Source organism: Theropithecus gelada, chromosome 9 (assembly GCF_003255815.1).
Source record: "Theropithecus gelada isolate Dixy chromosome 9, Tgel_1.0, whole genome shotgun sequence".
Taxonomy (NCBI): domain Eukaryota; kingdom Metazoa; phylum Chordata; class Mammalia; order Primates; family Cercopithecidae; genus Theropithecus; species Theropithecus gelada.
This window is the reverse complement of record NC_037677.1, coordinates 60,413,687-60,427,660: the sequence shown is the minus strand read 5'-3', so window position 1 is coordinate 60,427,660 and position 13,974 is coordinate 60,413,687. Positions and strand designations below refer to the sequence as shown.

The following is a 13,974-nucleotide window of genomic DNA, read 5'->3' as shown; positions in this document are numbered from 1 at the left end:
TCTTCTCTTTCTGCAAGTCTTTTCCTCTTTTCAATGGGTATGATTCCCAAATTTCAATTTCCAGCTTATATATCTCATTCCAAAAGCCTGCCAGATATCTCCACTCAAGCTTAATATATGCAAAACTGAATACATATCTTCCCTCAAATATATCATTATCTAACCATAAAACTTGAGTATCATCCTTTACCCCCTCTCCCAACATCCAGGCAGGCACCAACTCCCACTGATGTTTACTTCCTAACTGGGTCTCAAATACGTCGACTTATCTCTATCCTTCCAAACTACTTACTGTGACATACAGGGCTGTCTGCGGTCCATAATATTCTTTGTATCCTCTCGTCAACACTCTCCATCATCTCCCCTCGCCAGACTTTCTAATCCTGCCATACTAAATAAGCTTATTTTAATTCAGTTAATATTTGCTCAGGTCCCTTTTACCTGCTATTCTTTTTGCTTCCTCCAGGAAGCCTTCCATGATACCTCAAGCCTGATTTAAATGTCCCTTCTATTATGTTCCCATAGGATCAAATTCTTAATACATTATAATTGTTTATTTATCTGTCCTTCACTGTAGACTGTAAGCTCCATAAAAGCAGGGACTATATCTAATTCACCATTGTATCTCCAGCACCTAGCACAATACCTAGAACACACTCAATAAGCACTTATTTATGTGTTTATTTTTGTGTTAGGAATCTTGTGACAGAATCAATAAGTATTTATTTAAAAGAATGAATCAATGAATGATACAGAAGTCAGAAGAAAGGAAGCCAATTCTCCTTGGAAAATAACAATTTGCCATTAAATGAATTGAAAGTACATGAGAACAAATGCTAGGCAGGAGAGTCCACCTTTTCCAAAAAAGAATGGCAGCCTGATCAGAATTGTTTAGGAATTTATGAACCACAAATTGAATGAATCTTATTATAAATTCAGCTGAGTTTTTCTGTTTGTTTTGTTTTGTTTTTGAGACAGAGTCTTGCTCTGTCACCCAGGCTGGAGTGCAGTGGCTCAATCTCAGCTCACTGCAACGTCTGCCACCCAGATTCAAGCGATTCTCCTGCCTCAGCCTACTGAGTAGCCAGGAGTACAGGCACCCCCTCCCACCATGTCCAGCTAATTTTTATATTTTCGCCATGTTGGCCAGGCTGGTCTCGAATTCCTGACCTCAGGTGATCCACCATCCTCGGCCTCCCAAAGTGCTGGGATTATAGGCATGAGCCACCACGTCTGGCCTCGGCTGATTTTTAAAAATTAGAAAAATGAGTACCTCTTAGGAGGGAAACTGAATCTGAAGAGCTGGTAGAAGACAGACTTGGGGCCGGGCGCGGTGGCTCAAGCCTGTAATCCCAGCACTTTGGGACGCCGAGACGGGCGGATCACGAGGTCAGGAGATCGAGACCATCCTGGCTAACACGGTGAAACCCCGTCTCTATTAAGAAATACAAAAAACTAGCCGGGCGAGGTGGCGGGCGCCTGTAGTCCCAGCTACTCGGGAGGCTGAGGCAGGAGAATGGCGTGAACCCAGGAGGTGGAGCTTGCAGTGAGCTGAGATCCGGCCACTGCACTCCAGCCTGGGCGACAGAGCGAGACTCCGTCTCAAAAAAAAAAAAAAAAAAAAGAAGACAGACTTGGTTTTCACCATATATGCTTTTATACCTTTTTATTTTTGTACCATGTATTTAAAACCTGTTTTTACATTTTTCCTGAACTGACCTAGTGGACAACCTTCAGCGCACTGGTACTTTGTACCCTGACCTCTACTGTAATGAAAACTCAACTTGGGCAAGGAAGTGAAATTCTCCAAAGGTATGATTACCTACAGACCTAGCCACTGATATTATTTAAGTCTGTTGATCTCTAATGGCTTGGGCTTTCCTGCCCCTTCTGCCTACACATTACTGCATTAGTACCATATGAAAATTCGCAAGGCTTTTTTCTTTTTCTTGCTGATGCACATGCTTCACTTTAGATTGAAAACACACTGAATTCTATTCAATCACATACTGGGGGTGAGGGGAAAAAGCAAACCAATACCGCATCCCATTTCTTTCCTTCTTCCTTTGATTAGTGCAGTGGCTTCTGACCCAATCAGCAGCCTTTGCTTCTCAGATTCCTCTCAAGGCCATTATGACTCTTCTCACCCTAGGAAACCCTACAACACACACAGCCTTTCAGAACTGCTACAGGGAATGGACATTCCTCCGGGCTCCAACTGAATGTTTGTAAATAAAATAATGACTGCGTGTCCTTATTTTTGCTGAGTACACAGGGCTTTTCCTCACACTACAACCTTCACTTTCTCCCTGCTTCTTCACCTGCACTGTATTTTTGCTTAGCAAGGAGGAAGGTGCTCTGAATAGATGGACCCTGATTCTACTTACAAAACTGTGGGAAGAAACTGGAGCTTCCTCCCTCTCTGAGACAACGGTGCCACTGAGACTGCGTGAGATGCGACGTAAGTTCTCTGCACTGTACTGCTCATCCTCCCCACACTCCCTGCTGAGGCCTCGGCAAGGTGTAGCCTTCAAACACACAGACACATACAGGCAGACACATAATACCAGACTTATGGTTTTCCCACAGACACTATCCTCAGGGTATGGGAAAGAATAGGGGAAGACTCAGTAGTAATAGACACCTGAATTACATGTATTGGTAAGATAGTGGCCATGTAAAAATCTCCTCTAATTCAAAAGAAGCCCAATCATAGACCTTATTTTCTTCTGATAGCCCCATATCACCATGCCTCTGCCTTATCATCATCCCTACCAGACATATCTTTCCATAATTCCTTCCCCAACACACCACCCCAGGCCCAGCACCTTAGCACCTGAGGCTGCTACCTGAGAAGTACACACTGTTCTGGCTTCATGGAGACTCTGCTCCATTTCTGCTGTTGGAGTCTTTGAGAGACCAGGATCAGGGGCTGAGTGCAACCTCCTCCCCATGCCATCTGCAGAGCCTGAAGAGGAAAACATAAATACAAGTTGAGGCTGTTTCTTCTGCTAGGGCCTAACCTCTAAGCCTAGCAGCACAAACTCAGGAGTTGTTGTTTCACTAAATAATAAATATGCATTCCTGAATCCAACGGGGGGACATGCTCCTGAAATTTAGAAACAAGAGGGGCCAGACATGGTGGCTCACGCCTGTAATCCCAGCACTTTGAGAGGCCGAGGCGGGTGGATCACAGGCCAGGAGATCGAGAACATCATGGCTAACACAGTGAAACCCCGTCTCTACTAAAAATACAAAAACTTAGCCGGGCATGGTGGTGGGCACCTGTAGTCCCAGCTACTCGGGAGGCTGAGGCAGGAGAATGGCGTGAACCCAGGAGGTGGAGCTTGCAGTGAGCCAAGATCGTGCCACTGCACTCCAGCCTGGGTGACAGAGTGAGAGTCCGTCTCAAGAAAAAAAAAAAAGAAAGAAACAAGAATTTTAGAATATGGATAGTTTACTGAATGTCCCCATCTTGCTTCATTTCATTTTTGTAAACATAATCAGCTTCTGTCAGACTTGGGCTCAAGACTTACAGACAGAGGAAAAATCTAACACAGTGATTTTCTGAAGTATCTGTGGTGACAAAAGAAATTATCTCCAGTCTAGTTCAGAATTGAAATGATCAAAATAATCATCTATCAAACCTCCTCATTTTATATAACAGGAAAATGAGTTCCAGGGTCTGACAGTTTAGTAGTTTAACCAGGATTAAAACTGTCTTGATTTTCAGCACAGTACTCTTATCATCTCACCTGGTGACCTCTTGTACTCTGAGCAGGAGCACCTCAGGAATGTTTTACACATGTAATGCTCTTTTCCCCTTAGCTTCTCTCAAATCATTTAAATTCTAAATAACCACTAAATGCTTACCTCTCTTCAAAACCTTTCTAGATTGTTCAGAGTTGCTCTAAACTGGATTGGTGACTCCCAAGGGGCTAACCCCAATCCAGCTAATTAAGTTTTCCATTCTGAAACTGTATATGCCCTTGACCTACATTTGATACATATGTCCATGGCCAATTCATGTCTTGATTTGATGATGTGATTCTAATATATCTATATGTGGCTGAAGCTGATATTATTCATGTAAGTACTGTAAGACCAGTTATTTTCAGTATTCCTGGGTACTTAAATGCAGTGCTTTCAATACCACCTCAGATTCATCTGGGAACTTTTAAAAATATAGCTTTCTGGATGTTACCACAGACCTGAATCAGAAGGTTTGTGGTTGGTGCCTGGGAATTTTCATTTTTGAAAGGTTCCTAAAAAGTCCAAGAAAATATCCTTGGCCGGGCATGGTGGTGTACACCTGTAATCCCAGCACTTTGGGAGGTTGAGGCGGGCGGATCACGAGGTCAGGAGATCAAGACCATCCTGGCTAACACGGTGAAACCCCATCTCCACTAAAAATACAAAAAATTAGCTGAGCGTGGTGGTGGGCGCCTGTAGTCCCAGCTACTCGGGAGGCTGAGGCAGGAGAATGGTATGAACTCGGGAGGCAGAGCTTGCAGTGAGCCAAGATCATGCCACTGTACTTCAGCCTGGGTGACAGAACAAGACTCCATCTCACACACACACACAAAAAAAAACAATATATATATATATATATATATATATATCCTTGAACATTATTGGGGGAAATGTGAAATGTTACAGTCTTCCTAAAAAGCAACCTGGTAATCGCCAGTAAAATAAAAAATATATTTATCCTGTTGCCCAACAATTCTAATCCTGAGAAGAAGAAGAAAAAAATACCAGTTCATAACAACATATGTGTAAGAATATTTTCTACTGACATAATTTATAGTAGCCAAGAACTAGAAATAAAGTAATGCCCATCTATAGAAGAATAGCTAAATACATTATGGTTTAATACTAAATATTGTTCAGTCACTTAAAAAGAATGAACTGAGTTAAACGAGATGATTTGAAGGAATTTTAATGAAATGTTGCATTAAAAGGAAAAAATATGTAAAATGATATACAAGCAAAAAAAAAAAAACACTTTCTGTATATGTAGGTCTACATAGGATTGTATGAACAGAAAAATACAATGTATGCACACTACATAATTACCTGGGGAAGGAGGGATGGCTGTGAGAGAAGAGACAGGAAAATTGTGTATAATAAAAACACCATGTGTGTTATGTTCTTATTTCTATAAAATTATTCATGTGTTTTTTGGGTTTTCTGAGCCACTCCTCAGATGACTATAGGTAGCCAGGTTTAAGGATTACAGCTAAGGCCAGGCGCAATGGCTCATGCCTGTAGTCCCAGCACTTTGGGAGGCCAAGGCAGGCGGATAACGAGGTCAGGAGTTCGAGACCAGCCTGACCAACATGGTGAAAACCCCATCTCTAACAAAAATACAAAAACTAGCCAGGCGTGGTGGTGGGCGCCTGTAATCCCAGTTACTCAGGAGGCTGAGGCAGGATAATCACTTGAACCCAAGAGGCAGAGGCTGCAGTGAGTCGACTTTGCGCCACTGCACTCCAGCCTGGGCAACAGAGACTCACTCCATCGCAAAAAAAAAAAAAAAAAAAAAAAAAATTACAGCTCGCCGGCTGTGGTAGCTCATGCCTGTAATCCCAGCACTTTGGAAGGCTGAGGCAGTAGGATCACTTGAGCCTAGGAATTCAAGACCAGCCTAGGCAGCATAGTGAGACCCCCATCTCTAAAAAAAGAAAGAAAAAAAAGCATTAAAAAATTAGCCAGGTATGGTGGTGCACATCTGTATTTGGAAGCCTGAGGCAGGAGGATCATTTGAACCTGGAAAGTGGAAGCTGGAGTGAGCCATGATCGTGCCACTGTACTCCAGCCTGGGTGACAGAGTAAGACTTTGTCTCAAAAAAAAGAGAAAAGAATTACAGAGTAATGTTTAGAATTGGCTGTTCCTCTAATCAAGCCAAGTGTGACTCCTAGACAAGAAGGTAGCCACTGGAATCTCCTGAAGGGAGTAGAATCTGATTCCTTTAAAAGAAGGCAGGGTGTGATGGCTTACACCTGTAATCCCAGCACTTTGGGAGGCTGAGGCAGGTGGATAACCTGAGGTCAGGAGTTCAAGAGCAGCCTGGCCAACGTGGCGAAACCTGTCTCTACTAAAAATACAGAAATTAGCCGGGTGCAGTGGTGTGCACCTGTAGTCCCAGCTACTCGGGAGGCTGAGGCAGGAGAATCACTCGGAGGCAGAGGTTGCAATGAGCTGAGATCGCACTGCTGCACTCCAGACTAGGTGATAGAGCGAGAATCCATCAGGAAAAAAAAAAAATTTAAGCAGAGGTAGAGGTGGCCATTTGTAAGGGAATTTCTAGAATAAATAAAAGATAGGGTTAAGATGATGTCTACTCACTGATCAATCATAACAAAAGAAAGACTACCAGACATTATGTATTTGCTGATATGGCGTAAGAAATACAAAGAACTTCCTATTAAATATTATTGCTTTTAAAATTTGTATCTGATTTTAATTGAGCCTCTAGCTCTAAGTACTAAGCTGCAGGAAAAATGAGGGCTAGAAGAACATGGTGGTTTTTTTGGGACAGAGTCTCCCTCTGTTGCCCAGGCTGGAGTGTAGTGGCCTGATCTCAGCTCACCACAACCTCTGCCTCCCTGGTTCAAGTGATTCTCCTGCCTCAGCCTCCCGAGTAGCTGGGACTACAGGTGCGTGCCACCATGCCCGACTAATTTTTATATTTTTAGTGGAGACAGGGTTTCACCGTGTTGGCCAGGCCGGTCTTGAACTGACCTCGTGATTTGCCTGCCTTGGCCTCCCAAAGTGCTGGGATTACAGGCGTGAGCCACTGCACCCGGCCACAACAAGTTTTTTTTTCTTAAAGACTTAAAACTATAATCAGCAAAATCTACAATGTGTGAAATGTTAAAAGACAATGACCAAATTTCTTCAACAAATAAATGGAAGGGGAAAAAACAGAGGGTATCATACTGGCAACAAAACCCAAAACCAAAAACAACAACAACAAAAAAAAGACTTACGAGCCTTACCATCAAAAAGCAATGTGTGTGTCTTGTTTGAATCCTGACTTGAAATAAAACAACTGTAAAAAGACATTTATGGGACCACTGAGAAAACTGGAATATTGGCTAGGTATTATATTAATAAATTATTGTTAATTTTTTAGGTATAATAATATTATAGGTTTGTCTCTTAAAAAAGAATCTGGCCGGGTGCGGTAGCTCATGCTTGTAATCCTAGCACTTTGGGAGACCAAGGCAGGTGGATCACCTGAGGTCAGGAGTTCAAGACTAGCCTGGCAAACATGGTGAAACCCTGTCTCTACTAAAAAAAAAAAAAATATATATATATATATATATGTGTATATATATATATANGAAATTGCATGAGTCTTTGAAAGCAACTGGATCTCACTTTGGATGTGGTTGTGGGGAGAAGTCTGGCAAGGAAAAACATTTAGAATTGGCAGGTAGAGCTTATTTTGTATATCAGGTATGTTCTTGGATATATATATATATATATATGTGTGTGTATATATATATATACACACACAAAAAAAAAAATTAGCCAGGCGTGGTGGTGTGCGCCTGTAATCCCAGCTACTCAGGAGGCTGAGGCAGGAGAATCACTTGAACTCAGGAGGCAGAGGCTGCAGTGAGTCGAGATCGTGCCACTGCATTCCAGCCTGGGTGACAGAGCGAGACTCCATCTCATTAAAAAAAAAAAAAAAAAGAATGTTTATTTCTGAGAGATACATGCTAAATTATTTATGAATGAAATAATATAATGTCAGAGATTCAGAGATTTGTTTTAAAATAATCTAGAGGAGGCTGGGCATGGTAGCTCATGCCTGTAATCCTAGCACTTTGGGAGGCTGAGGCAGGTGGACTACTTGAGCTCAGGAGGTAGAGACCATCTGGGCAACATGGCAAAACCCTGTCTCTCCAAACCACACAAAAAAATTAGCCAGATGTGGTGGTGTGTGCCTGTGGTCCCAGATACTCAGGAGGCTGCGGTGGGAGGACCTCAGAAGTGGCCCTGATGGCATCACTGCATTCCAGCCTGGGCAACAAAGCAAGACCTTGTCTCAAAAAATAAAATAAAATAAAATAAAATAATGTAGAGGGGAAAGGAAAGTGGTGGAGGTATAGCTAAATCAAAACTGGCCATATGCGCAGTGGCTCACTCCTGTAATCCCAGCATTTTGGAAGGCCAAGGTGGGCGGATGACGAGGTCATGAGATGGAGACCATCCTGGATAATATGGTGAAACCCCATCTCTACTAAAAATACAAAAATTAGCCAGGCGTGGTGGTGCACACCTGTAGTCCCAGCTACTTGGGAGGCTGAGGCAGGAGAATCACTTGAACTCAGGAGGCAGAGGTTGCAGTGAGCCGAGATCGCGCCACTGCACTCCAGCCTGGGAGGTAGAACAAGACCTCGTCTAAAAAATAAATAATAAAATAAAATAAAATAAAATAACTGCCATATGTTGATAACTGCAAGATAATCACTATGGAAGGTGGTTATAAGTACCTGGAGGGTTATCATAACATTTATTTTGTTTTTTTTTTTGAGATGGAGTTTTGCTCTTGTTGCCTAGGTTGTAGTGCAATGGTGTAATCTCAGCTCACTGCAACCTCCGTCTCCCGGGTTCAAGCAATTCTCCTGCCTCAGCCTCCTGAGTAGCTAGGATTACAGGCGTCCACCACCACCACGCCCAGCTAATTTTTTGTATTTTCAGTAGAGCCATGTTGGCCAGGCTGGTCTCCAACTCCTGACCTTAGGTGATCCATCCGCTTTGGCCTCCCAAAGTGCTGGGATTACGGTGTGAGTCACTGTGCCCGGCCTACTCTTATTCTTTACTTTTGAATATATTTGAAATTTCCCATAACAAAAGGTAATTTCTTATTTTTTAGATATCTATAAGATGGTGTCTGCTCAAGTTCAAAGTACGATGAAATTCAGAATATAGGTCAAGAGCAGTGTTTATATAACACTTTAGGAACTACAATTATGTCAAAATCTGGTCACAAAAGACCACATACTGTATGATTCCATTTATATGAAATGTCCAGAACAGGCAAATCTCTAGAGACAGAAAATAGATGAGTTGCCTGGGGTTGGGGGAAGAGAAGGAGGAGATAAAGAGTGATTTGCCAATGGGTACAGAGTTTCTGGTTAAAACGCTTTTTTTTTTTTTCTTTTTGAGACAGGGTCTCACTCTGCCACCCAGGCTGAAGTGCAGTGGCGCAATCTCAGTTCACTGCAACCCCCACGTCACCAATTCAAGCCATTCTTGTGCCTCAGCCTCCCAAGTAGCTGGGATTACAGGTATGTGCCACCACGTCCAGCTAATTTTTGTATTTTTAGTAGAGACGGGGTTTCACCATGTTGGTCAGGGTGGTCTCGATCTCCTGACCTCAAGTGATCTGCCCTCGGCCTCCCAAAGTGCTGGCATTACAGGAGTGAGCCACCGCGCCCGGCCCTGAACCATTCTTTAGCACAGCATATGGGAGAAGCCATGGGCAAATACTTAGTAATCTCTTACTTTAGAAGGAGGGAAGTTGCCTGTGAGTGATAATTCTGCCCCTTCCTCCACTCTAGCCAGAAAAATGTCTAGCTCTTGTCATGGAGGCTTTCTGAGTAAAGTAGAAAGTTCTACTACCTCCTACTAAGCTGGGGATACTATCTGTATAGAATACCCCCTTCTGATCTTTCCCTGCTTTCAGCTTTTATATGATCCTCCCTCCTCCCCCCAACCCCTGTTTGCATTCTTACCTGTTTGGCTAAGTGGGTGCCAGGCTGTATCCTGCTGCCCCCATCCAGAACAGTCAAGTTGTGAAGCGTGAAGACTGGCCTGATACAGAGACTCCAATTCTGAGGTCTCCTGCTCTGTGTCTTGGTTCCAATGTGGATGCAAAAGGATGTGATTTCTCTCTGGATAGGTTACACATATATGGGAATCATGAGGGGAGGACTTCATTCCTGGCCTAGAGGCCGCATGTTTAGGCTGAGAATCACAGAACCTTGTGACATTCACCCAGGAATCCAAAGGCAAGGAAGTCCCCAAGTCAGCACTGCTGCCCAGATCCTTAGACCTAGCATCTCTCACTTGGAACGGCTTCTCTTGGTATATGTCTGGCTCTGCCAACCTGGGCTGTCCTCCCCTAGAAGTTTCACCATTAGGCAGCCCAGAGTTTAAGGCAAGAGAAGAATGTTCAGTGGACTCTTCCCAGGAAAGTGGTTTGTCCCCACTCTCCAGAGAGGATTGTTGCTTTGCCCATGGCCAGTGGCCTTTCTCTTGACCCTGTGAGAAAGGAGGCTTAGAATCAGAAGGGGAAGAGTTCTTCCTTAGACTACCTGACAAACTTATTTCCTTGAAACCTGTACTATCTCTCATGGAGACACCCTGCATCCTCTGGAACTGCTCAGCCAGAGAACGGACAAGCCCCTTCGTGCTGGGAAACTCTGGCCTGTAGGGCTCCTCACTGCCTCTGTCCACTTTTAAAGTCAATGAAGTTTTGAGGCTTTGGCCTTGGAGGCATTGGTTAGTTTTCTGCACAGGATCAGGACAGCGAAGCACAGATGAAGAAGCAACAGGCAGTATGGGGTGGCAGGTTCTATACAGGGGAAGGCTGGGCTGAGCTGATGAATTTGAAGGACTACAGCCTAGGCTATGTTCATCTCCCCTCTCAGAGGTGGCTATTCCAGGCATCACCAGGGAGGGGTTATTAGCAGGGTCCCTCTTTTCTTGGAATAGCTGTTCTTGAGCAATGCCTCTTCCTTCTTGTGGAGGTAGCTTGCTGCAACTGCTGTTGTCACACCTAGAGCCTTGCAGCTTACCCTCTGGGGCATCCAATGGCTCCCAACTATGATGAGAATTCTTCTCAGTCCATCCTGGTGTTTTAGGTAAACCTTGCCTGTGGAATGCAGAGGGTTCAATGTTGTCTACTTCAACCGAAGTCAGAAGCTTCAAGGCAGATCTACTGGGGGAACTGTGCTGTGGGGCAGATGACACTGGAGATAGTGATGAGTGTGACTCATGGCAGGAAGCAGGTGAATGGAAGAAAGAACTGGCCCCAAACTCTGTATCCGTGCCGGGTTCCAGTTGGGCCTCTTGGCTTAACAATACTTGGAGCGGGATAGGCTGTTCACTGAAACAAATGGAGACAGCTAGTCATAAGCTGCCTTGACTGACAGGAACGCTTACAGAAAGAACTGTTCATTCCATTCCCATTTCTAGCTATTCACACAGGGAATGGTAAAAATAAACAGAAAGACAAGCACAAGTAGAGTCAGTAGTTCAGAGGATCACAAAAGAAAAGGCACATGGTCAGCTCACACCAAGGTAAATAGGTAACATTAATCCTCTTTATTAAATGCCCTCACTAAAGGTGCACAGTAACATTAAGTGGACCCCTTGCCAATATTCTTCACTACTTGTGAAGTCACATTCCAATCACATTCTACTTGCAAATTAGGAAACAAAATCAGCTAGTCTCAACATGCAGATGACATGGAAGGTAAGCAAAGCCTGAAAATCACTCATACCAAACAGCAAAAATCCAGGATGCTATACAGGGAGGCAAGTCCTACCTGGAGTCCTGAGAGGCAGCCCAGCCAAAGGAACCATGAGGCCACATTTACAAAATACACGGTGATTTGGGCTCATGGGAATACACAGAAATCAACCATTTCAAATATGTTTTTAAAATCTGGATTTTGTTCTTAGTCACTGAGATGTTTCCCCAAAGCAATATGACTCTCTTGAGATTTAGGAGTAGGAGTAGGGATTAACTGTATTTAGTTGGTTTCTCACTAATTGTTTTGTATTTCTGATTTTAAAAACTTAATGTTACAAGGACTTAAATAAAGCCTCAATCACTCACCAGGAAGTATATGTTTTCTGGAAAGGGTTTACCTATCTAAATTGCTTATATTCAAAACAAGCCCCTAAATTCAAATGAAAATATACTATAAACTTTTGAGGGTATAGTCACCCAGTCACCCTTATAACATTATGGAGAGTAAGATATACTAATATGGGAAGCCTAATCATAAAAGGCAATATACATAATGGTTAAGTACATGTGCTTTAGCATCAAATAGACCTGCATTTTTTTTTTTTTTTTTTTTTTTTTTGAGACAAGGTCTTTCAATGTCACCCAGGCTGGAGTGTGGCAGCACCATCACAGCTCACTGTAGCCTTGACCTGCCGGGCTCAACCAATTCTTCCACCCCAGCCTCCCAAGTAGCTGGGACCACAGGTATGCACCACCATGCCCAGCTAAATTTTTTTTGTTTTTTGTAGAGACAGGGTTTTACCATGTTGCCCAGGCTGGTCTCAAACTCCTTGACTCAAATAATCTGCCCTCCTCAGCCTCCCAAAATTCTAGGATTACAGGCATGAGCTACCATGCCTAGCAGTTAACTATTTTTGAACATTTGCCTTTTGAACATTGAGCCCAGGAGGTTGAGGCTGCAGTAAGCTATGATCATGCCACTGCACTCCAGCCTGGGTGAAAAAGCAAGATCCTGTCTCAAAAAAAAAAAAAAAAAGTTAACTGCTTTTATTAATTTATATTTTGAAAACTACTCAGAATTATTAATGGTCCAAATTAATGTTTATTTAAATTCATCTATTCTAAGTAAAAGCCAAATTCAAGGGCTGAGATGAGAGAACTACAACAATGACTACTGGAACTTCTTTCCTAGTCCTGACCATAAAGAAGCAAAGCAAAGGGAATCATTGTGTCTCTTCTTTATGGTGCAATCAGAGCAAGAAAGACTGCTTTCTCGGCTTCCATAAGGATAGGAAGCATTGAAATCCCAAAATAAATCACATGGTAGCTACTACAACATGAAATGTAGCCTAGATTGCCATGTCTAAGAACATAATATATATATACAAATATAATAATCGCATTACACAAGTCCAGGGCTAAAGTTACCCATGGGAAATGTGGACAAATAGTCTTATTATGCTGTACTTTTGCATCCTAGGAATTATTAAGGAAAGGACCAGCAGTACAATGAGTTTTTCACTGTATGTCTGACCTGAAAGAAGAAAATCTTTTCAGAGGACTCCTCTCTCCCCTTCAGTCGGCAAGACAATGAGAGCTCTTGCTATAGAGTACTCATGGTCACTTCTTCCCCTGGCGTTCATAAACTAACATGGTTCCCAAGCACTACCTTGTTGGCTGAGGGAGAGTCCCCGCCTGTGACGGGAGGCAGGCTGAGGGCTGCGACGGCTGCTGTGGTGATTGCTGCTGCTGCATGCGATCCTGCAGGCTCCGTGCTTTTCGAATACTGATTTGCAACTTCTTATCGACTAGGGCTCTGCTGTGCGTGCTACAGCTGGCACCATGCAGGGCAAGTCTTAGTTTAGCTAAAATGCAAAAGAAAATATAGCAGAAACAGAACACAAAACACAAACAAAAATAAAAAGAATAAAATTGAACAAAAATGAGCAAAGATATGCAGTAAAACTCAAAAATATGTAGCAGGAATGCAAGGCACGGACCATGCATATGCTGTCCAGGGCAAAGAGCTGCCTCTGGCTATAAGGAACATTGATGGAAGCCATGGAGGCCAAACAGGTTAATCCAAATTAAAAAACAAAACAAAACTAAAATAAATCAATAAGATAAACCGGTGCCTCCATCTTAGAGATTGCCACTCTTGTCCAACTGACCTGTCTGACTCTGGTCTCCACACTCTACTCTCACCCCTCTCTTCCCAATGGCCAACAGCAGAAATAAGATCCAAACCTGTATCTCTCTTTATAGACCACAGCTTCTTGTGGGTCACATACAAGAAGCCGATACCAATTCTAAGCCTTAGTCTCTTGCTGTAAGCTTATGGTGCTGCATACTATGAAGGTAGGGGAGAATCAGAAAGAATCAAATATTGAAGTAAAAAGTCACAGGCCTGGGAAGTCATAGCCAATTTATTCAGTTTTCCTTCTATAAGCTCCAACTCACTAGCCAGTGACTA

The 13,974-nt window shown here is 43.1% G+C and overlaps 1 protein-coding gene across 3 annotated transcripts in view; it reads right to left on the bottom strand.

Annotated features, from left to right (window-relative positions):
- Positions 1-13,974, bottom strand: part of USP54 (ubiquitin specific peptidase 54) — a 121,226-nt gene that overhangs the window by 4,793 nt on the left and 102,459 nt on the right. For 2 of the 3 annotated variants that reach the window (XM_025397487.1, XM_025397485.1), the window contains 4 exons: positions 13,171-13,366; positions 9,757-11,132; positions 2,850-2,968; positions 2,388-2,528 (listed from right to left, as the gene is read on the bottom strand). In XM_025397487.1, coding sequence (XP_025253272.1) covers positions 2,388-2,528; positions 2,850-2,968; positions 9,757-11,132; positions 13,171-13,366 — 1,832 coding nt within the window. The remainder of the gene's footprint in view (positions 1-2,387; positions 2,529-2,849; positions 2,969-9,756; positions 11,133-13,170; positions 13,367-13,974) is intronic. The other variant, XM_025397486.1, reaches the window with a different exon arrangement.